Raw genomic sequence first — 26,069 nt, 5'->3', positions numbered from 1 at the left:
TTTTTGTTTGAGCAATAAAACAAAAAAACAAAACTGACATTGTATTCTCACATTATTGTCAAAATGGATTACATTTAATCCAGGGCCAAAAGGCACAAACTGGCAAGAACCACATTTTACATGCCAACCCCCAAAAAAGGGCTCTTTAAGGAACATTTCAAATTTAACATAACAAGGCAAATTCAACAGGCCAAAAGAAAAAGGTAAAAACCAAAAAAACATGATGAAATTATTGTTACAATAGGCCCTAACCAACAAATTGAGCCCCAAAGAAAGTATCACAAATGTACGTAAATTGATTGTGTAATCAGCACATTAGCAGCTATGATTTCCACCTGCGTACGCTTTTGTGCTAACACAAAAAACTACTTTCAAAACACATACCAAGCCGGTTTTCAATCCACCACTAATTGCTGTTCAGACCACCCGCGATTAATCGCAGCAACATCGAGGAGTGCCGGGATGGAGGAGAAGGCCATCGCCAATGTGGTCGAGTAAGCCAGACCCTAAGCTGTGCGAGCATTTTGAAGGGAAAGAGGATCATCCAGTGACGTATGAGCCGGTCCGTACACATTTTACGCTCGCATCTGCTAATGTATGTACGCTCCAAAAACGCCTCACCACGCCTGCGTTTTTCCATCTCCACCCCCGTCAACACCCAAAAACGTCCTGTTCTGTCAATCACATTTGACATGTCACTTCCTGTACTCTATTTGACGAACGAGACCAAAAAAACTCGCAATCTGCCATACGCACGTGCGCAGTGTTACACCGACGCATGCGCGGTTAGTCAACATCGGAATGCAACGAGCGTACTGCTGTTTGCGAGTGGCTCTGAATGAGGGCCAATGTCTTGGAAATTATAACAATATAATGGATCTGGCTATAGATAAATGGCGTGAGTCTTCGGATTCTCTCCCTACAGGATTTACTGGTTTTGCAAATGTTATAGCAGATTTGGGATGGATTGATGCGTGGTTGCTAAAATATCCTGTGTATGGCAATTCTCCTGCATTTGCGCCACAAATCGATAATTTTCTAGATTAGACTTAGCCTTGGTGTCCCCTTCTGTGATGCCTAATATAACTAATATAGAGTATAAAGCCAGAGGGGTTTCAGATCACTCTCCTCTTTTGGTAAACGTTAATATGTGCACTTCTAGGGGTTTACGGCTTTAGAAAATACACCAATCTTGGCTCCTCCAAATGGGTGCAGGCTCAGAATTGGAAGAAATGTGGGAAGGCTATTTTGCTGATAATGTTCACCTCTGTGACACTGGTTTGGCATGCCTTTAAGGCCTTTTTACGTGGGTCATTCATAAAAAGGGTGGCAGTACTTAAAATATTTTACAGACAGAAAGAAAATGCTTTGGAGATGACTTGCAGGAAACTCGAGTTGGATTATCTGGGGAACAGGTTGGAATCTTCTCGTTTGAAATGGTTAGCTGATCAGACTGACTGGACTGATCATTTAGGAAAACGAAAAACTGGAAGCGCTGTCCCTGAGGACTTCAAAAATCAGTGTGATAATATCTAATATCAAAGTTTAAATTATCACAATCAATGGAACTGAGCTAATCATAAATGGACAATACCATGAGCACATTAAAAAATAAATAAAAATTTTGTATTTTTTTTATAAGAAACAAAAAAATTGAATAAACATACAAAGATAAAGAGAAAAATAATAAAATTTGAAACCACATGGGATTAAATACACATCAATTGTAGTGATATAATGATGATGCACATATAGTGGCTTAAAACCAACAGATTGATATTGCAATAGAATCGTAAAAAAGCTTGCTGAAATTGACTTGGAACATCGACCTGTAACCTACATAGAAAAATGCCTTAATTGGCAACTGGATTGTTACACACTAGCAGTAAACTGCAACAAAGTTGTCAGTATATGTCAATAGACACTGCAAGTGGTGATGATAGCCACCATTAGTAACGATTTGGTCAGAAATAGGTGTACACCTCATGCACATAAACAAACGCCGGGAGTATATCCCTGTAGCACCGCTAGCAAAGTCCCAATTCTTGTCTGTATTAGGGGTCCCAAGTAGGTACAGGGACAATAAATATCCTGACAAAAAGACACTCCGGAGCCAGTGGTAAGTGCGGTCAATGTGGAAATAACAGTACTATTGATGAGGTACTTCAGTGTCCAGTGAATGGATTCCACAGCCGCCGTCCGTCCGGGATGAGGCCTTACACGAGTGCACTTGTGGCCGCCTGGTGAGAGACTGTCAGAGCTCTTGGTCGATACACGGGACAGCAATACTGCAGTGTAGGTCCCTGCGTTGGTGTTCCGGCTCCTGTCAGGCTGTATTGTAGATGGAATTTTGCCACAGGGATTAAGCTGGGGACCATAAACAGCGCGTTGCCGGGAACTCCTGGTTATACTCCGGTCAGGCTGCGGTGTATGAATAGTTCACCAACGTCAAGTTCAGAGGTGCATAATCAGCAAGCGGGGAATGAAGGCTTGACTCGTTTCTCAGCAGTTGCTGTTTCTTCAAGAAAAAAAAAATTAAATATTTATTTTTTAATGTGCTCATGGTATTGTCCATTTATGATTAGCTCAGTTCCATTGATTGTGATAATTTAAGCTTTGATATTAGATATTATCACACTGATTTTTGAAGTCCTCAGGGACAGCGCTTCCAGTTTTTCGTTTTCCTCTATGGTATATTGTGAGGGTCAGCTCCTCATTCGGCAGCAGCAGTCACCTGAGACCTCTTTGATTGGGTCCTGTGAATTGAAAGGTATCATCATTATTTTAATATTATCATTTATCCTCTCTTGTTAGTATAGCTCCCCGATTGTGTGTTTTGGACTGATCATTTGACTGATAAAACGAACCGCAGATTATTGTTCCGTTCCCACTTACATTAAATGCAGGCTGCCAGAATTGGTAGCTTTTTGGCTCATTTAGTACTGCTTTTGTTTTGGAACTTATTGGGCCCAAAGGCTCTGTAGTCATGTGTACACCTGATTAGCAGAGATTTTTAGTTCTTTCTATAAAAGCTATATAAAACTAAGCTGACTGTAAGTATAGATTCCTTGTCACATTATGTTTCCTCTGCCATGCTCCCCAAATTGTCATCTGAGGCCTACACTTTTTTAGGCTTTCCTTTAACGTTAGAAGAGCTAGAAGTGCAATTATGTCTGTCCTTGGTAATAAGGCACCTGGATCCGATGTGATTCCCAGAGAACTACTGTATATAGAAAACATGCCCGTACATTTATTCCATGAATTTGTATATTTATGAGGAGAATTTGTTTCCTTCATCCATGTCTGAAGCTACGATTGTTGTACTCCCCAAGCCTGGGAAGGAACCTAGGTACCCGGATTCATATAGATCAATATCTCTAATTCTCACAGATGCAGAAATTTTAGCTAAGGTCCTTTCTATTCGCTTGAACAAAGTGATTACTTCAATTATTCATGCGGACCAAACCGATTTGATGTAATCCAATAGGGGGAGCTATAATAAGTAATTTCAATCAGCTAAATGTGATGCAATTCAATAGAACCCAATAGGGGGAGTTGTAAAATACAGTCCTTATTAATCAAGCTGATTATGTTATATACTAGTTATTACAGCTTCCTTCGAATCACTGATAGTTTATATATCATTTGAATTAGCACTATAACTCATTAACGCATTTTGCAGCCCCATAAGAGGAGTTAATATAATATAAATATAATCTTTATAACCCTTATGGGAGACACTACAATAGAGATATAACATACTTATCAAATAAATTCAAGTTTAATATGCGATGTACACCATTTAGCACAAATGTTAATGTTTTTTGATTGATATGTTATCAACACTTCTCAATATAACACTTCTTAGAGACTATCAAACCTATTAATATATATGATTGCTGCAGTTGATTGTTTATTTCTTAACCCAATAGGGGACACAAAGATTTGTATCAGGAACTGAATACATGTTCCCATGTGACAGTATTCCATGAATACAAATAGGTGGCCCTCATAGAGGACATTGTGCATAATATAGCACCCATTAAATCAACCTGGTTTCTTTTCTACATTTAACAACTAAAGGTGTAATGGCATACCATAATCAATAGATGGCAGCATAATATCACCAATGGAATTTATATCTTGGTTTAGTTTCAATACAGTATATCTAACTACAATTGTGGGTAGTACATGCAGGGCTATTTGATTTCAACTATATAAATATATGTTATGATTAATGACACTGGAGACAACAACATTTAATAGAATCTTTACTCAGAAACAACTGAAAGGGACACAGAGACAAATTAATTATTAATAATTTAATATCATTTGATGACACACATTTGTTTCAATGTTTTTATTATATTTTTTTCTTGGAATATTTCACTAATAAGGCGAAATTTTTTTATAAATAATTTATTTAATAAAAGTTATATTTTATATATAATTATCCTCTATGTGCGCCAACAAAGAGACAATACCCTTTTCTTCTCTTTTTTGTAAAGAACTGAAAAAGGAAAGATCCTTTAGTTACTGACATATGAAAAGTTATAGCTGGTACGAGGTTATTTTTACTCTGGGTGCTGGAGTTTATGATTTCAACATGAGTGGAGTGTTTCTAACACATATTTGTGTCTGTGTTGATCTTCACTACTTCTGCATGCAAGCACTTTAACACGTATATGTTCATATATATTGTTTCAGATTACACTGTCTGCTTTTGGTTTTTTTTCTGTTTTCTTTGAGATTGCATCGTGGGGATTAAACAAAGATTTTGCAAGGTCTTATCTCTAAACCTTATGGACTTAGTCTAAAAATTCTTGCTATAGAAACCACTAATCAGAATTAGTACACTGAAGGCGCCGTTCCTTTTGTAATTAATTCCTTTTGTGATTTTCTTGAATAGATCACATGTTGGAAGGTTTGGCAGCAAACTCAAACAAGGAGTGTTTATAATAATGATGCACAAGCCACGTGCCTTATTTTCTTTCTACACACATTATTTATGAGCTTTGTGCACCACTTACATTAATTTGTATCATATATATATACCGTATGTATATATATATATATATATATATATATGTATATATATATATATATATATTGGTTTGTTTCTTTTTCTGTACAATTGAGCCATAGATAATCCTATGTGTAGCACCAAGCTGCCAGGCACCGTCCATAGATGAGCTGTGCTGGATGATGGGTACTGTATTTCGTATTTTACTGACAGGTGTATTATGAAGTCAGAAACCTCTAAAGATAGGCGGCCACTAGTTTGCCTGTGTAGTTGGATCAGCAGATACTACTGCTAGGTTCAGAGGTCTTGGTATACTCTAACCTCCAAAGGATAGTGTATTAATAGAAAGTGTCTGTTAAGGTCAGGAGGCAGGTGACTGTTGCACAATTTAGTGACCAATGGTGCCTGAAGGACACCTGGGATCAAGCAGTGATATTTATTGCAAATGTTACCAGTGATGACCTCATTCAGTAACTACTTTTGTGGCAGTCTTATTGCCCAACAAACTGTGACAATTCAGGCAAAAATGTAATAGAAAATGTAAAATAATTGTCAGCTTTTTGCCCTCATGTTACCCTAAGCCAGTTCCTACAGTATGTCTTCCAATAATAAATTTGGGTTTTGGTGCATAATTAGTAATTATAGAGAATTACATCCATTAATTATCATTTCTTATCACTCTTTATCACATCACAAAGAAGTTAAGTATAGCTCGGATATAACTAAAATAATATCCACAAAGACATGGGCAACAATTCTTGCGATGTGTAAGAAGCAAAGTTATCCGACCATTTTACTTCTGGATTTGGGACCCGGCTATTCTACTGTGCATACCTGGTCTGCTAGTTGTACATGTGAATGCGGACTGTACCAGGGAGGGATCCTACAGATCCCTGAATGGGATTTTTCACAAAATTGTAGCCTGTAGGCTACAATGGCTAATGCCATCTGAAGATGGTGTTCGCTATCAGGGCCAAGTTCCAGAATAGTTTACATTACAGAACTTGTTAAATTTGGCTTTTCAGCAATTCCCATAGAAACCTAGGGGGCTGCTTTTGTGATGAAAAACAGGGGATAGCAGCAGAAATCTGATATCTACTACGGTTTCCCTTAAAGCCAGGAGATCTATAGTGTTTGTGGGAACAGAAGCCTCTGAAAATGAGACAAATATTCTTCATGAAAGTGGAAGTTCACATCATCCAGTAAATGTAGTATGAATGTAATTAAAAACCAACAAAAACATGTCATGTCCTACATTTATATTTAGTCACCAGAAGACTTTTACCTAATAAATTCCACTTTTATAGTTTATCCACACGGGATCCTCATGAAATTTGGGCAATTAGCTGTAAACTTTAATGAGGTAGGGGCAGATGTGAATAATTCAAAATTATCTAGAAAGGGCGATGTAATATGGTGGTGCTATACAAATAAACATTATTATTATTATTATTATTATTATTATTATTATTATTATTATTATTATTATCAGCTAAACTACTTATATTACCAGTAGACAGTAAACAATATCATTCATGAATTAAAATAAATATAATAATACATTTTCTTTGCTTATTCTCAATTCTACCATATCTATAAGCCAAATTCCTAGTGCACAGTTATCTGTTTTGTAGGTAAGCAAAGTAGAGTTTGGGAAAGTTATGTCTGTCCTGTGTCCATCTATTGTCCCTAGAGTCCAGTTTAATTGTATGCAATAATACTTTGGTAATATTCTCATTAGTAATAGTCCTTTCATTATACAGAACAACAAAACGCATATTACCTTCAAAAACACAATTTACCTATCAATGAACTCATCAGTTGGTGGAGAGGATGTTGTCAGTATAGATTATTCTTGTGTATACCCTCTGGATATGCAGCTCTCTCTTGACACAGCTCTTCGACCCTTTTCAAGGTAACTATGCAATAGTGTGCATGAACTATAATTAACAAGTGATATAACATATCTATTAAATGCAAAGTTCTTGTGAGAGCGGGCTTAATGCTATTTGTATCATATAGTCTTCTTTTATTGTAGCTAATGCATGCTTGTCTTAACTCTCCATTATACAGTGCTGTAGAGTACACAGTGACTTTAAAAATTAGAATAAATAAATTAAATTTTATGAATGGCACTTTATGTTATTGTGATAGATGCAATATAGTTGCTTTCACAAAATTAAAACCTGTGATTATCTGGACTATTCAAAATTGTCTGTCCCAAGACTAATCATGTCTGTGGAAATACTCAGTTGTGAAGGAAGCTTATTAAATATGTTATGTGCAAAGGTCACTCAAGATGCATCATTTATACATGCTGTCACATTGTATGTTATAACATTTGCATCTATCTCAGACATACATGCCTACTCTCCCAGGAGTCGCAGGAGGCTCCCGATTTTCAGGTAACCCCAGCACCCCCGGAATAATAGACATATCTCCCGCATCCTGCCCACTTCCTAGTGAAGTGGGCAGGATGGTGAGATTTTACGGGGAATTTTGGGTACGCTGGGAAGGGGCGAGCGAAATGGCGCAAGTCATGCCTAATGATGAATATAGTCTGGCCCCACCCCCCAAAGATGAAAGCCACAGGTACCCTCTGGCTGCTCCCAGAAAAGTGCCCGGCAATGTCGGTAAGCATGATCTCAGATCACCTGCCATTCTGCATGATAGCATATATCATGGCTTAATCTGTTCCCATACATATTGTTTCCAAAAATATACTTCTTTAATTTTCTAAAATAATATTCCTAAAAAGTAATGCTATCAATACTGACATGTCTTCTTTCAATGTGCAGTCATGCACCCTGGGTCTAATTCTGAGTTGTGAGCAAAGCAAAAAAGAGAAAGAAACTTTACACCTTGGCCAAACCATGTTGCACTGCAGGAGAGAGTTAGAGATTTATACAGGATGAGAGAGGAGCATGACCAAACTAATATTTAAATTGCTTACAGTGTAAAACTAAAGCTGCATGCAAAACAAATAAATGTATTTGCTCCCCTTTTGGTGCAAGATGGTTTGTCCAGCTGTAAAGTTGCATTTTGCCTTTGTTCCCAACTCATAATCAGCCCCTACATCCCCATGTGTGTAACTGCTATATACAGAAAGTAATAAGGAAGTTTCATATTCTCTGTGTAAGAAGCAAGACATCTGTAAGATAAGTTAAAACTGAAACTGAAAAATTCAACCTGCAAGTGGAAGTTACAGTAACATCTTTATTATGGAATTGGTATTATATACCACCGGACATAAGCACGGCGGATGTAATACCGACGCCAGAAGACAGAATGGAGAAGATCCCGACATGGTAAGTATTTGGGCTGTCACTAACTCTCTCTCCCCCTAACCCTAACCTTCCCTTAGGGGTGACTAACCCTAACCTCCCCCTAGTGCCTAACCCTAACCTCCCCACATGGGTGCCTAAACCTAACCCCTCCTCCTCGCACCCTAAACCTAACCCTCTTGGGAGGGAGCCTAACCCTAACCTTCCTTCGGGGGTGCCAGACCCTAACCCCCCCTTCCCTTAGCCTAACCCTCCTGAGGGGGTGCCTAGCCCTGAGTCCCCCCCGGGAGTCCCTATCCTAACCCACCTCCACAGCTGTCTGCTCCTGCCACCCGGCTTACCTTTGTTCGTTATCCCAGCGTTGGGATCCAGGCATAGGGTTAATGATCGGTGTTGGGATTTCGACACCTATCATTGGTCCTATGCTGAGATTAGACAGTTGGGAAGTCGGCCGTCAGCATTTTGACTGCTGGCTTCCTGACCGCATACCCTTTATTACTACACAAGGATTGTAGTACATGAAACACAGATGAAGATAAGTAGGATGCTAAAACCAATCAGGGGTCAAGTCTATGCAGGGAATGATATCACTATATAACTATACCAAGGTGTAAATTATGTATGATTTTTTAGCACCCATGATCGAATTGCAGTATACGTTTATACTGTACCATAGGAATGTATCATGTTGCACACGCAGGGACAGGGGCCCTGGTCTCTTCACTCCTTGTGACAGGACTCCTGTGTATGTGCGGTCTTCATTGCCAGGAGGGCCCTCTTCTGGTAAATTTTGCAAAATGTAGACCATAGGCTACAGCAGTACAACGCCATCTTCAGATGGCATTACTGTAGCTGTGGGGGCCAAGCTGCTTGGTAAATCTGACAGCATCATATCCCCCATAGAAACTTATGAAGGATGCGACTGCTATCAGAAATGGAGGAAGTACAGTAGATATCAGCGATATCTACTGCGGTCCCTCCATAATAGATCTTCGGGATACTAAATATTTGTGGGTGTACCCCAAAGATGAGCTGAATGATAAATAGACCCCTTAATCTTGCAATACAAGTACAGTACAGTAGCTCCATCCTTTTCATATTTTGAGCGGATGGAGCCTAATGTTAAGTAGAAGTTTCTAGGAGGCAACTGAGTGGTGAGTCTGATGGAAGTGTCATGACAGTGACTTGGTCATGTACCCTGACTTCTGTCTTTGATTTAGCTGTTTGGAAGCAGATGGCACATCTGTTTCAGATGGATTTTTGGCACCCAGCATTGGGCTTGTGTAAGTCCACATACTAATGATGACTGAAGCATGGACAAACAACAAAAATACAGAGGGCAGTGCAACCAGGACACATGAAATCCAACAAATATGCACACAGATGGACAGATAGCTTAATTAGTGTATCTTAGTCCCTAGGCTGCCAAAGCCAGATGTGTATGATTCAGAATCCAGCCCATTGCAATCAGACAGCATCAGCTCTACAATAGTGTAACTTTCTGTCTCGCAAGTAACTGATCCTATCCAGTGACACCCTCATGCACTATCACACAGACATTCATGTACATGCCCACAGAGACACAAATGCATAGCCACACAATCAGAGATGCGCATGTACAAAGAGACATACATACATGCACGGACATATTCATGCTCAAAAAACCAAGCGTACAAGAGACATGCAGACATACATTGTAGAGAAATGTATCAAACCTTGAAACCAATTAATTTAACAGTCAGTTATTTGCTGCCCATATAATAAGCAACTCTCTCACCAACTGCACTTTGACATGTAACATTCACATAAAACCCACAATTGTATACAACCATCTTCAACAACCAAACTTAGATCCATCCAACTGGCCTTAACTCATATTCTGTCCAGGATATGTTGTTCTATTTGCACCCCCCTATGGTCTATGCACAAACAATAACTACATGCATCTTTTCATTATTTAAGATGATTTTGATCATGCCAAAGCATAACATTAATATTTTTTCTTGCTACAGCTCAGCTGTTGTGGGAGGTAATGGGCAGCTATTGGCAACTATTGCTCTCTACCAAGACTCAAGCTACAAGATACCCTATGAGGGCTCAGAGGCTCTACTGACATCGAAAACCACTTTGTATGTTGGAATAATTCTAAAATCAGGAGATAACAGAACATTGTCTGTGCTCCTGAAAAATTGCTATGCAACTACATCAAGGGACCCATCTTCCTCAGCAAAATATGAAATCTTGAAAGACAGGTTTGTAATTAGCATATTACTCTATTTTATTTAATAGACTCTAGATGATTTTTCTTTTGAGAAAATAAGTCTCATTCTGAGTTGGAAGAAACCTTTTTTTTTTTAAAATACACATTTTCATAAAGTTTGTGCATGCCAAAAATTGCGTATCTGTTTGCATGCACACAGCTGTTTGTTAGAGGTGGACACAACCACAGATACACTTGTCAGGAGTTATATCTGATGGGTGCACTCTACTCTTGGAGCAAAGATCCACACTACTATATTTGAGTGTTTGGAGAGTTGTATATATCTTGCAGTGTGACTGTCTGCTATCTGTATGCTTGGCTTGATGCTAGTCATCAGCAGCTGCAGCGAGAACTTGTACCAGCCTATACTAAGGGCTAAATATAAAGCATTATATAATCTTTTCATGATCCAACTAACCAACTGAATGATTATCTGACCAACTAAACAAACATGAAGGGCAAAATGTAATAGGGTGAGACTTTAGAAAATGTGAGAGTTTAGCAATAAAACTGTCACACTAATACAATGATTGAGTTGTATTTTCAAAACAGGAAACACCTGGATGAAAGTTTAAATCTTCAGAGTTTTTTGAGTCTGAAAAACATGCAAGTTTGTATGGTATGTGACTTTATTATATTGGCTGAGTTTAAAAATGTGACAGTTTTCTCTCACATATTCTAAACTCTCACCCTATTACATTTGGCTCAAAGTGTTCTCCATTAAGCTAACCAACTTTTTCAGCAGACCAGTTAGCTTCTTTACAACTGAACAATTATAACATCACTTTTGTATAAAAAAGAGAGAAAAATAAATTATATTTAAAACGGGCCTTCATTCTGTCTCTAAACACTTTGAGGAATCCTGCCTCAGTGCTGGCCTCTGTCAAGCTGTGATTACCCAGTTGGTAAATAGATGACTTAAAAATCTACCAAGTCAGTGCTATATCCAGATATCTGTATACATATTTGTTACTATAAAAAACTTACAATGAAAAGTGAGCACTATGTATGCAGATAATTTGACAGCAGAAATATGTGTAATTTCCAAATATATTCAATAACATTAGTCCATAACCATTTTGATTCACATATGAAGTCTCATGAATAGGTTCTTGCCTTAGGGGAAATTCCACTATTTAATTTTATAATTGCATTATATCTTGAAAGAATGCAAAAAAAAAATTAAAAAATAACCAAATAATCAAACTGTTGAACAATTATAAAAGCCTTGGCTTCCGGAAAAGACTGCCAAAGTCCTGCCTTTTTGTGGAATTTCTTGAAATGCTTATGCTAAAATCTGTGCTCTTTACTGGACATTTGCAGAGAAGAAAGCTATGAGCAGGCCACACCTAAAGGTGTTCCTAAACCAGACAGGGACTCGAGCACATGCCAGTCCGAAGTAATTACTTGGCTATACAACCCTGTGGGAGCAGAACTAAATGGACTATTTTTGTTTAGTTGGGTTGGTTAAATCAAACATGTTTGATTTGACCAACTTGTCTGAATGACTTTCAGAGAGTAATAAAAGATAGCGCACCTGGAATCCTATAGCAGCTTCTATATTCTCTATTTTACAATGAGAAAGAACAGTTTAAATCTTAAGAAGTGCTGGCTCAAACTATATATATATATATAAATATATGCAATTATAAAATATTGTAAAGAAATGTAAAATAAGACTCTAATATACCATATTTTGTGTATCAAATGGATCTGCAAAACCATTCAAACGAAAAGAAAAGAAGAACTGAAATAAATAAAAAATAAAAAATAAATATATATATAAAGAAAATAAAATTCAAATAAAAATAAATATAAAATAAAAATAAAATGAATAAACAAATAGACCACAGTGATGTTTATGCTCTTTAGGGGTTGGATGGGTGCCTGCTGCTGTACTGCAGTGCTGCGGGTTACTGTCCCTACCTTTCCCTGAGACACGGGGTTCAGCTTTCTGCACACGCCTCCAAAGCCGGTGGTAACTTCGGCGCTCAGTGTTGGAGGGACACTTGCACTTTGTCCCGTTCTGGATGCGGTGTTGGCCACTTGCCGCTTGCTCTAGCTCGCTGCTGATCCACTTTATTCTTCAGTCCCCTTGCTGGCTAGCTGGCAAGAGTGGGGAAATGCCGATGCTGTATTTGTGGTGAAAAAAAGCTCCAACGCATTTCGTCCACGTGATGGACTTTATCAAGGAAGCCAGGCTGCCAGTCACTGTTTCCATTAGTACTCTGGGGTTTCTGATGATTGGCTAATAGGTGCTATTGCACCAGTGATGATTAATTACCTCATTAGGGTTCTACACTGTATTAGTAAGATACTTCAAAAATACTTTAAAATCACCTTGTGCAAGTCATATATGCTGCTGGGATTGGTTTAGCACATTAAACACTGAGTTACTTTCTTACCAACTAAGACAGAGACTCACAGAAAGAAACAAAGAAGAAAAGAAAAATCCAACGGCATCATCAAAAAAGAGAACAAGACTTGAATCTGAGGAGGATTTTTTAGAATTCCTAGACGAAATAGAGGATCCACATCCGTCAAAGTTTACCCACAAAAAGAGGTAAGAGGGGAGGAAAACGACTGAACAAAAAAACGAACTCAAACACCAATTCTATTCTGGGAAAAGGCATATTTAATCTAAGCTCAACCACACTCAATGAAGGAGAATTGAGCCTATTAAGCAAAGGCTTAAAATTTGCACCCCAATCGAAACCTAACAAATTTGAAATGTACATAGACATGCATAAATTTATACGCAAGGTCTGCTTGAAAAAATACTTCGCAAAGGAACCGGCCTTAAGGAATGAAGTATTAGTCCAAAACAGCACAGATCAAGAATTCAAACACACACATTTCAAGCCGCAAAGTCATTTTACCCCCTACCATGTGAAAGGAGCAGGTCTGGAAACATTCCAAAAACTGGTGGAGAAGGAAATTGACATGTTACCGGAGAAATAAAAAATGAAAATGAATTTAACAAAAAGAGAGAGAGAAGCTTTTATAGGAACTAAGAACCAATAAGGATATCACAATTAAACCAGCAGACAAAGGCGGTGGCCTGGTCATTATGAAAACTGCAGATTATAAACTTGAAACGGCTAGACTTCTTATGGTTACTGAAACATACCAAAAACTTGAAACAGATCCGACAGAGAGATATGAGAAAGAACTAACAGAACTTTTAGATGAAGGTCTACATTTAAGTATACTAACCAAAAATGAATATGCCTATCTCAACACAACAGAACCCAGACTACCAGTCTTTTATCAAATCCCAAAGATTCATAAGGACAAAAGAAATCCCCCGGGATGCCCAATAGTATCAGGCATAGGATCTATCACATCCAACCTATCTGGATATGTGGACTGCTATTTGCAACCAATTGTAGCTGTACAGAAGAGCTATATAAAGGACACAACAGCAACACTACAAAGACTAGCAACGGTCGAGTGGAAGGACTCATTTATACTTGTTACTTGTGATGTCAAATCACTTTATACATGTATTAGACATGCGGATGGATGTGCCCATACCTACCATTATCTGTGCAATCAATCGGACATTCCAACCAGTCAAGCTAATTTCATTATGAGCTGTATAGAATTTATTTTAGAACACAACTATTTCTTGTACGAGGGCAATTATTACATACAACAGACCGGGACTGCAATGGGTAGTCGATTCGCACCAAGTTATGCGAACTTGTTTGTGTCTAAATGGGAAGATGACTATATCTGGGAGAACAACCCCTATGGAGCAAATATACATATGTGGACAAGGTATATAGATGATGTGCTATTGATTTGGGACGGAAGCCAAGAAGATTTGCAAAAGTTCTTGACGTACATCAACTCGAATAATTTTAACTTGGAGTTTACATCATCATTCAGTAAACCTAGCATTCATTTTCTGGATCTCAAAATTTATATAGAAAACAACAGGATTGAATCGAGAACTTTTTAAAAAGAAGTGGATTGTAATAATTATTTATTGGCATCAAGCAATCACCATCCTCAATGGATTAGAAATATACATGGGGGACAATTTCAAAGACTAAGGAGGAACTGTTCCAAGGACTCGGAATTCATAACACAAAGCAGTAAATTGAAGGAGAGATTTGTAGATAGAAGCTACAACAAAGAACTACTGGAAAGCAGTCTAAAAGCAACATACAAAAAGAATAGGAATGACCTTATTAAATATAAGAAACCAGAAGAAAACAAGACACCACAGGTTGCCTTAATCACAAAATATAACAGCAACACCAAGCTATTAGAAAATATACTGACAAAACACTGGCATATTCTCAAGACAGACCCACTTTTAACAGAGATCATCCCACCAAAACCAGAAATGATCTACAGAAGAGCAAACACCTTGAAAACGTCATTAATCTCAAGCTATATTCCACTGCCAGGACCAAGTGGCAACAAAAGTAACAAAGGATTCTATTACTGTAACAATTGCAGAGGATGTAGCACAATGAATACAGTATCAACTAAAGGAGTTACGAATTTTCAGTCACAGGTCACCAATAAAGAATATACGGTGAAAAAAAATTTAACATGCAACACCGCAGGAGTTATTTATTTATTACAATGTGATTGGGATGCACAAAAAGAAAATTGAAGACAAGAATCTATGAACACATTAACAATATTAGAAAAGGACTAAGAATGCATATTGTCTCAGACCATTTCCACATACAACATAATAATGACCCAAAAGGATTAAAATGTATGGCAATACAAAAAGTGGACCAAGACTGGAGAAGAGGAACCTATCTACATCGCATGTCAAAAAAAGAAACCCAGTGGATCTATGAGCTCAAAACCCTGCACCAAAGGGGCCTTAATACAGATTTTGAACTGAGTTCATTTTTGACGGACAGATAATTTTTATCTTGAGACCATACTCATAGTTCATTTTATAATGTCTGCAAACCATTATCTTATTGTTTTAATTTTCACTCAATTTTATTTTACTCATTTATTTATTTATATATATATTTTTATGATTTATATTTATTATTATTTTTATTTACTTTAATCTCACCCATTTTTCTGCTTATTTATTAATATAACATGATCACACAGTATTTAATGTGCTAAACCAAACCAAGCAGCATATATGACTTGCACAAGGTGATTTTAAAGTATTTTTAAGTATCTTACTAATAAAGTGTAGAACCCTAATGAGGTAATTAATCATCACTGGTGCAATAGCACCTATTAGCCAATCATCAGAAACTAATGGGAACAGTGACTGGCAGCCCGGCTTCCTTGATAAAGTCTGTCACGTGGACGAAACGCGTTGGAGCTTTTTTTCACCACAAATACAGAACCGGCATTTCCCAACTTTGGCCAGCTAGCCAGCAAGGGGACTGAAGAATAAAGCGGATCAGCAGCGAGCCGGAGCAAGCGGCCAACACCGCATCCAGAACGGGACAAAGTGCACGTGTCCCTCCAACACTGAGCGCCGAAGTTACCACCGGCTTTGGAGGCGTGTGCAGAAAGCTGAGCCTCAGGGAAAGGTAGGGACAGTAACCTGCAGCACTGCAGTACAGCAGCGGGCACCCATCCAACCCCTAAAGAGCATAAACATCACTGTGGTCTATTTGTTTATTCATTTTACTTTTACTTTATATTTATTTTTATTTGAATTTTATTTTTTTATATGTATTTTTATTTTTTGTTTTTTATTTATTTCAGTTCTTTTCTTTTCGTTTGAATGGTTTTGCAGATCCATTTGATACACAAAATATGGTATATTAGAGACTTATTTTACATTTCTTTATAATATTTTATAATTGCATATATTTATATATATATAGTTTGAGCCAGTGCTTCTTATGATTTAAACTTGTCTGAATGACTGTTTTCGGCCATTTTTGGCATTTGAGTGCAAACAAATTATTATTGTTTTCTGCCATATATTACCCAATTATCACTCCAACCAGCCAACTAGTTAATGTGTGTTAAGCTTAAGGTACAATCCATGCAGTGACCACAGCCAGTATCTTGTCTAACCTATTCAAATTCTCAATCAAGCAAATTATTTAATTGTTGTTGGATATTGTTTTTTTACAGCTGTCCCAGCAATCAGGACTCCACTATTAATCTGATTGAAAATGGAATCTCTCAGTATGGACGCTTCTCAGTTCAACTCTTTGGATATGTCAAGGATTCAAATGTTGTCTATTTGCACTGTGACATTCATGTTTGTAATAAGGCCAATGAGACATGCACACCTGTGAGTACAAGCCAAATGCAACAAATTACTGCTACAGTGTAATAACAGTATGGATTATACAAATACTTAATTTTCTGCTAACACTATCATCTCCGGCTAATGAGTTCCAAAACTAAGGTCTGTAGTGCTGCAAAATGGCTGCTTTTTGCAGTGTTAATAAAAAAATATATTATAATAATGCTTAATAATCAGAATAACTACTAACTAGAGGTGTGTGCTTAACCTTGTGATTTGGTTTTGGCAAAACCACCCTCAAATGTAATGGTTTTGGTTTTGGCAAAACCACGCTCAAGTGTTTTGGTTTTAATTTTGGAGTTCTTAAAAATTGTCATTTGAAACTGTTTACATGCAATTCAAAACCCGAGATTCAGTTTTTAAATCTGAATTCCGGACTAACAGCGGACCTGAGGTGGGGACTCTGTTCTACTCGGAACCCCAAAGTTTGGGTGTGTTCAATTTTTAGGAAAACCAAACTGCATATCTCTACTAAGAATCATGCATAACATACAGTATGGTCGGTATCCTACTGTAATCTATATCTCCAAAAGAAAAAAAACTGTGTTTTAATGATATTATACTGTACACTTTCTATATTTATTTTTTCTTGGGACACCTCATTATTTACTTGCATTCTTTCCACACTTTCCTGTATGATACTCAGTCACTGCCCGCTCCAGTCCTTACAATTTATATAACATCAAGCTTTACTTGGCAACCACACTAACATTTCTTTATCAAGTCTGAATATAATATGGGTCACACATAGGGCCTGATGAGTTGGATGCAGAAGCTCCCGCAGCTGCATTTATTGGTGGTTGTCTGTCTGCGACTTTATGCAAATGCTCCTACAAAATCCTTCCTTGTGTACATCCATACAGCCAAAGGACTGAGGTGCAGCTGTCACAATATGTTCACACAGTAATACTGATTGCTGCGTCCTTAGATGCCACCATCAGTCACACCATTGAAATTGGTACCAGCCCTATGGCAGGTGCAGTTATTCCATCCGACTATGAGCTCCTATGTGAGCGGTCATGTCTGTGTACACAACCACTTTCCCTTACACTCCTGTGACACTCCCATAACATGCCCATCCTTGTGAGTTTGCTAAGCCACCTCCGTGTCACCATCAAGGTACACCCACTTAAATTACAAATGTGACTCTCTAAGAACATAATCAGGACCTATGTGCAGTGACATCACCCCCTGAATTAGGCATTTAGTCACAAAGTCGCAATGCAATTACTTATATAAATATATATATATATATATATATATATATAGTAGTGCAAATGAGACCAGCAGCACACTCTTGGTAGCAGCAACAATGAGGAGTGCAAACACATAATATGATATGTAATAAAGAAAGAAGGAGTCAGCACATCCATATCAATCCATAGAAAATGTATTAATCCAGTAGAGAACAAATGTCGAGGTTATTTGAGGGGCTTGTGAGCAAAGTCATAGCAATAGTTCATCATGGCACAAACAGCAGGCAATCATGAAAATACTCATCACAAGTCCTCCCTCCAGAGAGTAGCGCCCGACAGCCGTTTCGGTGTCAATCCGACACCTTCATCAAGGGCATATCATACAAACCACAACCCCTGCCTACATATACACCCAACAATCAAAGTAAAGCATACTCACCTGTACATAGACGCACAGCGGCGGGTCATGAGACCATAGCTCAGACACACGCCGGATATGCCGGAAGTGACGCTCCTGGACCGGAACTGGTCACAGATAACCAAGACAACCTAACAACAACGCGAGCACCGGAAGTGACGATCCGAAAAACGGATCGAGTCACCAGTAACCAGGGCAACGCAACTCAATGAACAGTGTAAACTAAATTAATAATAAATAACTCCTTAGGTAATAGCTCAAATAAACACTGTCTACAAAGAGAGCACCAGTATAAAAGCGCCATGTACTCCAAAAGGTTGGTTACTCCAGCATATTGGTACGTAATGTAACGTAGCGAGCATGATCCACATCATTGGTGGGTGTATAATAGACAAAAAGATATTTACAAAAGAAACCCAAAGAAAAAAAGTAGAAAACCATAATACAAAAACAATAACAATACAATGAAAAAAAAACAACAACAACATTTCCATAACAGCGAAACCACCAATATAGAGAGACTAAATAAAGTATACAAAAAACTATAAAAAACAACTCAATGACAGCCCCTCATTAAGTCCGTGCGGGGTCACAGTGTTAAGTCGACTAATCCAGAAACATTCACGTTGTAAAAGCAATTTATTACGATCTCCTCCTCTCCTTAATGGAGCAACATGGTCAATAGGAAAAAATAAAAAATCTTTATTAGTGTGACCATATGCTGCAAAGTGTCTCGCTACCGGAGGTGTATTAGCATCCACAGCCCGTAAAGCCTTCTTAATGGACGACCGGTGTAAGGCAATCCTCTCCTTAAGGAGCCTTATGGTTTTACCAACATAGAGCAATAGACAGGGGCACCTGATGAGATAGATAACGAAACGGCTGTCACAGTTCAGATGGTATCCAATATCATATGAAATGTTGGTACTTGGATTAATAAATTGTGCTCCAGTCTGAAGAAACGGGCAGTTCACACAACCATGACATTTGAAAACTCCATTCTTTTGTCGCAACCACGTATTAAGCTTCGTGGCTCCAATGTCGGTTTTAGCCACTGCATCTTTAACATTACTGCTACGTAGTAGCTCGTTCAGACTTAGAGGTGTGAATAGACTGCAATGTGCGAATGGATCATTTGAATAGCCACCCCTTGTTTTTGAATGAACGAACGCAAATAGCCTTTGTTTTTTATGTAATAAAACTTTTGTCTATATTTGATGCACGATGTGGCGCCCCCTTTTTGTGCTCTAATATTTCAGATTTCTACCCATTCGGATCTGAGTCTGTGTGAGGGGAAGACGCCGGCTGATTGCTGTGGCTGCTGGCCTGTGCACTATGAAACCAAAAAGACACAGTCCAGTGTGTCTATGTGAAATCACTTCAGGACTGTGGTATCCTGTCCTATTTCATGGACTATTTTGTACTAGTGCACTGCCTTTTTTTGTTTATTTATATATATATATATATATATATATATGTATACACAACAATGGCTTGGCACTTCTCTTCTGTTGTAATGGGTGCCCTCCATGAGTAACAAGTAAAAGGCAAAAGCAGTGGCAGCAGTACTCCCCCAATAAAAGATACTCCAAGCAGGTTACACAGAGCCTATAGCGTTTACTTCTTATATATATATATATATATATATATATATATATATATATAGATAGAGAGAGAGAGAGAGAGAGAGAGAGATTTGTAGCTATAAATTTGCATAGCATTGTCACACTTAATATAAAACTGTTCAACATAGATGATACAATACGAATGAATAATTCACAGATACTAGCTTCCACTTCACCATTGTCCTGTTTCAACTACAGTATTTTTACTTCTTCTAGCCCTGCTCTGGAGTGAGGTCTCTCAGTACCATCCGTAACCTCCGTACCAACGATGAAGCTAAAGATACAACTTTGTCTTTGGGGCCTATAATTAGACAAGGTGTGTTTACTTATTTGTATATAAAAAAATGTGTTAATCATCAACAATAAATGACACTCTAAAAAAAATATTAATTGAAAACATTTTTAAATTGTTGGACACTTTGATTCTGTAGCTACGTCTCTAGCATATGCTACTATCTATGTGCACTACACTCCTTATTACAACAGGTTTTCATCTTGGTAATTAATCAATTTATTTTTGTTTTATTCCATTGAAGGATAATTGTACCCATAAGCAAAAATTAAACAAATAAAAATAGACAAACAAATATACCTGTAGATGCATGCACCTCTTGAACATCAGTTTTTCTTTGCATACCATATAAGTACACAGTAAAATGAACACTGTTGAGATTCTATAATTCTCAGGAATGTCCAGAGCCACACATCTCTGAGAGTTGATGTTCCCTCCATCACTGTTAGATCCAATCAGGGTTGGAATTATCCACAGGGGTACAGGGGAAATCCCCGGTGGGCCCCACTGCATAAGGGCCCCACCACTTGCTTTAATGTCAGTTCCAGACTGTGCACTTGAATTATACATTGTTACTCTGTTAGATGGTCAGTTACATGGTCTCTATTGTCTGTCCAGGCCTTTGGGGACATGCACCATCCCCTGTGGTAACTGAACACTCCCCAAAGCATCATGCTCCAGTCATACACTGGATCCAATGCTATATAATGTACTTACTTTTAAGCTGCTAGTATAGTATATTGTATTGCTCTATAATACTGCAGTATTGGATTCATATGAGATCAAACTCCAACCTTTTCTTAATTCATTCTTAATTAATTTGCTGTAAAATGCATTTTGATGGTACAGACGGCACCTCACTTAAAGTAGTGCTCAATGCCTCTTTGATGGTTAAACTGTACGGAATCCTACTCCATTGGTCTCACATTCAAAGCTTTGCATACTACAGTACACTCATTGAAGTTGAAAGACCAAAAACTGAAAGAATGGTCATAAAAATATGTGGCCTTGCAAGAATTGTGTGTGTTTAGTGGGATCTGCATGTGGTTTGAGTGGGCTGTCTGTGGCCAAATGTGTCCTGATTTTTTCACATGTTGTGAGATATGAATAAACAAAGCAGAATTAAATCATTTTGTATTAATATATTTCTTTATATCTCCAGAAAATCCAACCAGTGATGGTGAGTACTCCATTTACTATGCTACAGTCATAACTGTGATCATATAATTTTGACATACATATCCATAACTGGTGTATCTTCATCATCATTCCAAAAATTGCTCATATTGTCTAAAAACACTTTCCTGTAAATATCATCCTCCATTTTTATAGCACTGTCAAGCCATTTCTATTCCTAGGTTTCCTAATGTACATGCAAATACACAACAATTCCCAGCTACCCCAAACAAAACCAAAAAGTGCCACATTAGACGCCAGATATATCTGATATGTTGTGATAATACAATTCCAATATATCACTCTTCTTTACCAAATGCCCTCCAGTATTCTCACCAGTTCATGTCAATCAGTTAATAAATGCTGTATTTCTACTACAGATGCGTGCAAGCAGATGCGTTCAAGCCTCTGTGTTTTGGTTTTGGATCTGGATTTCTTTTTTTTTTATCATTTTTTTAAATCCTATAAAACAATACAGATTCAATTTCTTCATCAAATAATAATTTAGAATAATTATACAGGTTGAGCATCCCATAACCAAATATTCCAAAATACGTAATATTCTAAAATACAGATTTTTTTTTAGCATGACAAAGGTAGTGAAACCTTTGCTTTTTGATGTTTCAATGTACACAAACTCTCTTTGAGCCACAAAATTATTAAAAATAAGGGTCCCATTCCCAAGATATTTCATTAAGGTATGAAAATATTCCATAATACAGAATATTCCGATATCCGAAATACCCCAGGTTCCAAGCATTTGGGATATAGGACACTCAACCTACAGCAAAAATACAGATAATGTCACAGTAATAATAAAAAGTGGGAACTGGATTTCTTTTATAATTAATATAAACAGCTAAAATTATGTAATTAGGACCTGTTTGTTCATTACAGATGGACTACTAGTTCCAGCAAGCCAGCCCTGGCATGCTGGTACCAGTAGAACAATAAGTGCCAGCATGCATGGACATTGAGAGCCTGCTGGTACCTAAAGTCTGCCCTTAAAGAAAATATTAAAATAACCACAATACACACACTGAAGGTTGTAAACAAAAACCAGCCCAGGCTGAGAGGTCCAGTGTTGGTTATGGATTTAGGGTGAACCACATGTATTTCTTTTAAATTAACCATTTATTCTATTTTTTTACATATAACTAATCTGTGCAGTGCTTTCAGTTCACCCCACAAAGTATGGAGGACATCAGGGAGGAATAGGAAATATGAAGTAGACAGTGAGGGATTTACATGCAACCCAAACATGCAAGAGCCTACATTTCTGGGATTGTGACATTTTGCCTCGTTTTGAGACTGTAATTTGGCTGCAGGAACTGAGGCATGCCTCGGTTCGACTCAGAATCCCCAATTTCGGATGTGTTTGGTTTTCAGCAAAACCAAACTACTAATCTCTAATTTTCACCTTTAATTTGTATCTAGTTTGTTTTGTCAAATACAGATGTAGCCATTTTATCTTTAGGTTGCATTTTATTGCTGTTTTTAGTGCTCAACACAATAAGAATTTTACAGCTAAACTTAAATAAAAATGCTTTTCTCCACCAGACACTCCTAATAAAAAAATAATGGACTTAGGGCCTCATTTATCAACAAGTTTTATCATTCACAAAGAGTGATAAAAGTTGTTGCGTATGATAAATGGTGCTCCAGCCAATCAGCTCCCAACAGTCATCTATTTGAAAAAAATGACAGTTGGGAGCTGATTGGCTGGAGCACCATTTATTACACGCAATGAGTTTTATCACTCATTGTGAATGATAAAACTCATTGATAAATCAGGCCCAACGTCTTCTATCTAGAAACCCTTTTCCCGCTATATATAGTTCTAGACAGTCTAGGATGGTTTGCACCACTAAAACAAGATCATGAGCACAAAGTGTTCAAGAGAAGGCAAATATGGAGGAAGACTGAAATATATAGCCCTTTCATCCACATTGGCTTTAATACATAAACACCTTAGTATTTCAGGAATCCCAAATGGAAGGTTTATTTATGCTTTAAGTAGCAAGTTAAGTAGAAAAGAGAAAGGGGGTTATGATAAAAACTTTCATATATATCAAGGGTTTCAAACAAGGTGCAGGAGAGAATCATACTTCAATGGAAGAAAAGTATCAGAACACAAGGACATGTGTGGAAACTGTGGGGAGGCAGGTTTAATGGAAATTTGAGGAAAAAATATTTCACAGTAAGGGTAGAGGTGGTAGATTTTAAACAGTAGATATATTTTAATATGCTTGAGATAGACAGAGATATTCTTACAAAGAACTAAGGATCAAATAGGATTGAGGTTACCATACGGGTTAACAAGGAGCAGACTAAATGGGCCAAGTGGTTCTTATCTGCCATCAAATTCTATGTTTCTATGTATGTTTGAGCATGCAAGTGGTAATTATACTTCTTAGCTGTCTTCTTTCAAATCATTATTTGCTTTTCTAAATTTCTGGAGGGCTGCCAGTCACACATGTCATGACAGAGGGCCTGATTCAGACCCGCTCGCGAGCGCTATGCACTCACAAGTGGGTCAATGGTGGCCCAGTGCGCATGCGCACGACAGAGCCAGCTCCGTCGTGCGCATGCGCAAGACTCGGATAGCGATGGGCAAACCGTCTTGTACCAAAGGTGGTGTGCTGTCGATGTTGAGTGACAGCACGCCCCTTTGGTGAGTGGGCCGGGGGAGTGGCTGCCCAAGTGGAGGCATTCCCATGTGAACGCATCCGTTTGGGGGTGGCCCCACAGACATCACGAGTGATGTCAGTGGGAGAGATTTCGGCTCTGTGAGAGCCAAAATCTCTCTGGGGCTTGCGGCCACGAGACCCTACCACAAGGGTCTCATCGCAAGCCTGATGACCATCTTCCTGGCCGCTCTCTATTGCTGTGGGTGGTCACCCACAGCTATGCGAGCGGCCAGGAGGCCGCTCTAAAAAACAAGAAGGCCGTCCCTGATTCAGAGTGAGCGCTCTGTCAGATCGTCCGGCTCTGAATCAGGACCAGAGATCAGAGGTGTATTCTCAAGCCTGTCTACATCATATGCCATGTAACTGTGGTTGCAATGGTAATTACATGACACCATGCACACCCTGCAGAATTTTAAATCTTTAATAGCATCCTGAAAAAAAAAGGTAAATGTTAATTGTCAATCATCTGCTTATAGCCTGACCCAGTGATGTTAATAGAAAAAGTTTTTCATAGAGTTACAGCTTTAGGAGGGAAGCAGAAGATGCATTCATGTTCTACTGCAAATATGATCAGCAATAGTAATACAGGTTGAGTCTCCCATATCCAAAACGCTTGGGACCAGGGGTATTTTGGATATCAGAATATTCTGTATTTTGGAATAATTGCATACCATATTGAAATGTCTCAGGTATAGGGCCCAAATCTAAACACAGAATGCATTTATGATTTAAATACACCTTATACACACAGCCTGAAGGTAATTTTAATCAATATTTTCAGTAATTTTGTGCCTCAAACAAAGTGTGTGTGTACATACATGAAATTCATGTATGTGTCATATACACCTTATACACACAGCCTATAGGTCATTTTAATCTTTAGTTTCAATAATTTTGTGCCTTAAACAAAGTTTGTGTACATTGAACCATCAAAAATCAAAGTTTTATCTGAGTCATGCTAAAAATATTCTGCATTTCTGAATATTCCGTATTTTGGAATATTTGGATATGGGAGATTCAACCTGTATAAGATACCAGTCTAATTATGTTTCTCCTTCTCCCTTCTCTTTTAGGAGCAACCTTCCTGATGTCTCGTATGATGATGACGGTTATACTCATAACAGGGAATTTGCTATTTGTTATTTACGGTTAGCAATAGTCCCCTGCAGCAACTTATTATTATAACAAAAAAAGCTAAATATTACATTGCTTTATAGCATATTATTAGCTATTATATACAACACATATATTGAGATTAATTAACAAATCAATTTAAATTAAACTCTAATCTGTTGATTCAATATATAATAAGCTTCTGTAAGTTAAAATTTAACTTTTAGCTCCTGTAAACTATATTAATCATTTGTTAAGGGATCTGTACCTCTATTAATAAAAGGATAATTCATTTACAATATTAAAATAAATCTAAAATGAAAAACATATATTTCTTATTTCATATTGCTTTTAGTGTTACTTGAAAATTCAATACCATATGAGTCAGAATATGATTTCTGAAGGTCTAAAGCAATGCATACATTACATACATTATCCTGACAATAGAGTGCCACAGGGAATAGTCTGGAGGTTATATACTATATGTTACAGTAAAACACCAAATAAGTCAAATCCAGCCTTGACAGTGTCAGAACTCCAAGAGGTAGTGAAGCCACTTGCCTACAGGCACCAACTGTCAGAGGGGCAGCAGGGGCACACAGATAAATCCATCTATAATTGCAGCCAGCAATTATAGATGGATCTATTGGTGGGGTCCATGGATCCACTGTCTCCTCTTCAGGCACCACCAGTGGTGGCTGATGGCAGTGCAATAAAGTGT

General features: G+C 37.8%; 1 protein-coding gene across 1 annotated transcript in view; it reads left to right on the top strand.

Moving 5' to 3' along the window:
• The window catches only part of LOC148538911 (uromodulin-like), a 199,765-nt gene extending 174,092 nt beyond the window's left edge, over nucleotides 1-25,673 (top strand). The window contains exons 13-18 of the mRNA XM_088451930.1: nucleotides 6,787-6,938; nucleotides 10,320-10,559; nucleotides 16,661-16,823; nucleotides 20,294-20,393; nucleotides 21,532-21,549; nucleotides 25,309-25,673. Coding sequence (XP_088308056.1) covers nucleotides 6,787-6,938; nucleotides 10,320-10,559; nucleotides 16,661-16,823; nucleotides 20,294-20,393; nucleotides 21,532-21,549; nucleotides 25,309-25,388 — 753 coding nt within the window. The 3' untranslated portion in view covers nucleotides 25,389-25,673. The remainder of the gene's footprint in view (nucleotides 1-6,786; nucleotides 6,939-10,319; nucleotides 10,560-16,660; nucleotides 16,824-20,293; nucleotides 20,394-21,531; nucleotides 21,550-25,308) is intronic.
• Nucleotides 25,674-26,069: the final 396 nt, after the last annotated feature.

This window comes from Taudactylus pleione, unplaced genomic scaffold (assembly GCF_031769625.1).
Source record: "Taudactylus pleione unplaced genomic scaffold, aTauple2 ptg000032l, whole genome shotgun sequence".
Taxonomy (NCBI): Eukaryota; Metazoa; Chordata; class Amphibia; order Anura; family Myobatrachidae; genus Taudactylus; species Taudactylus pleione.
This window is presented reverse-complemented; position numbering and strand designations above follow the sequence as displayed.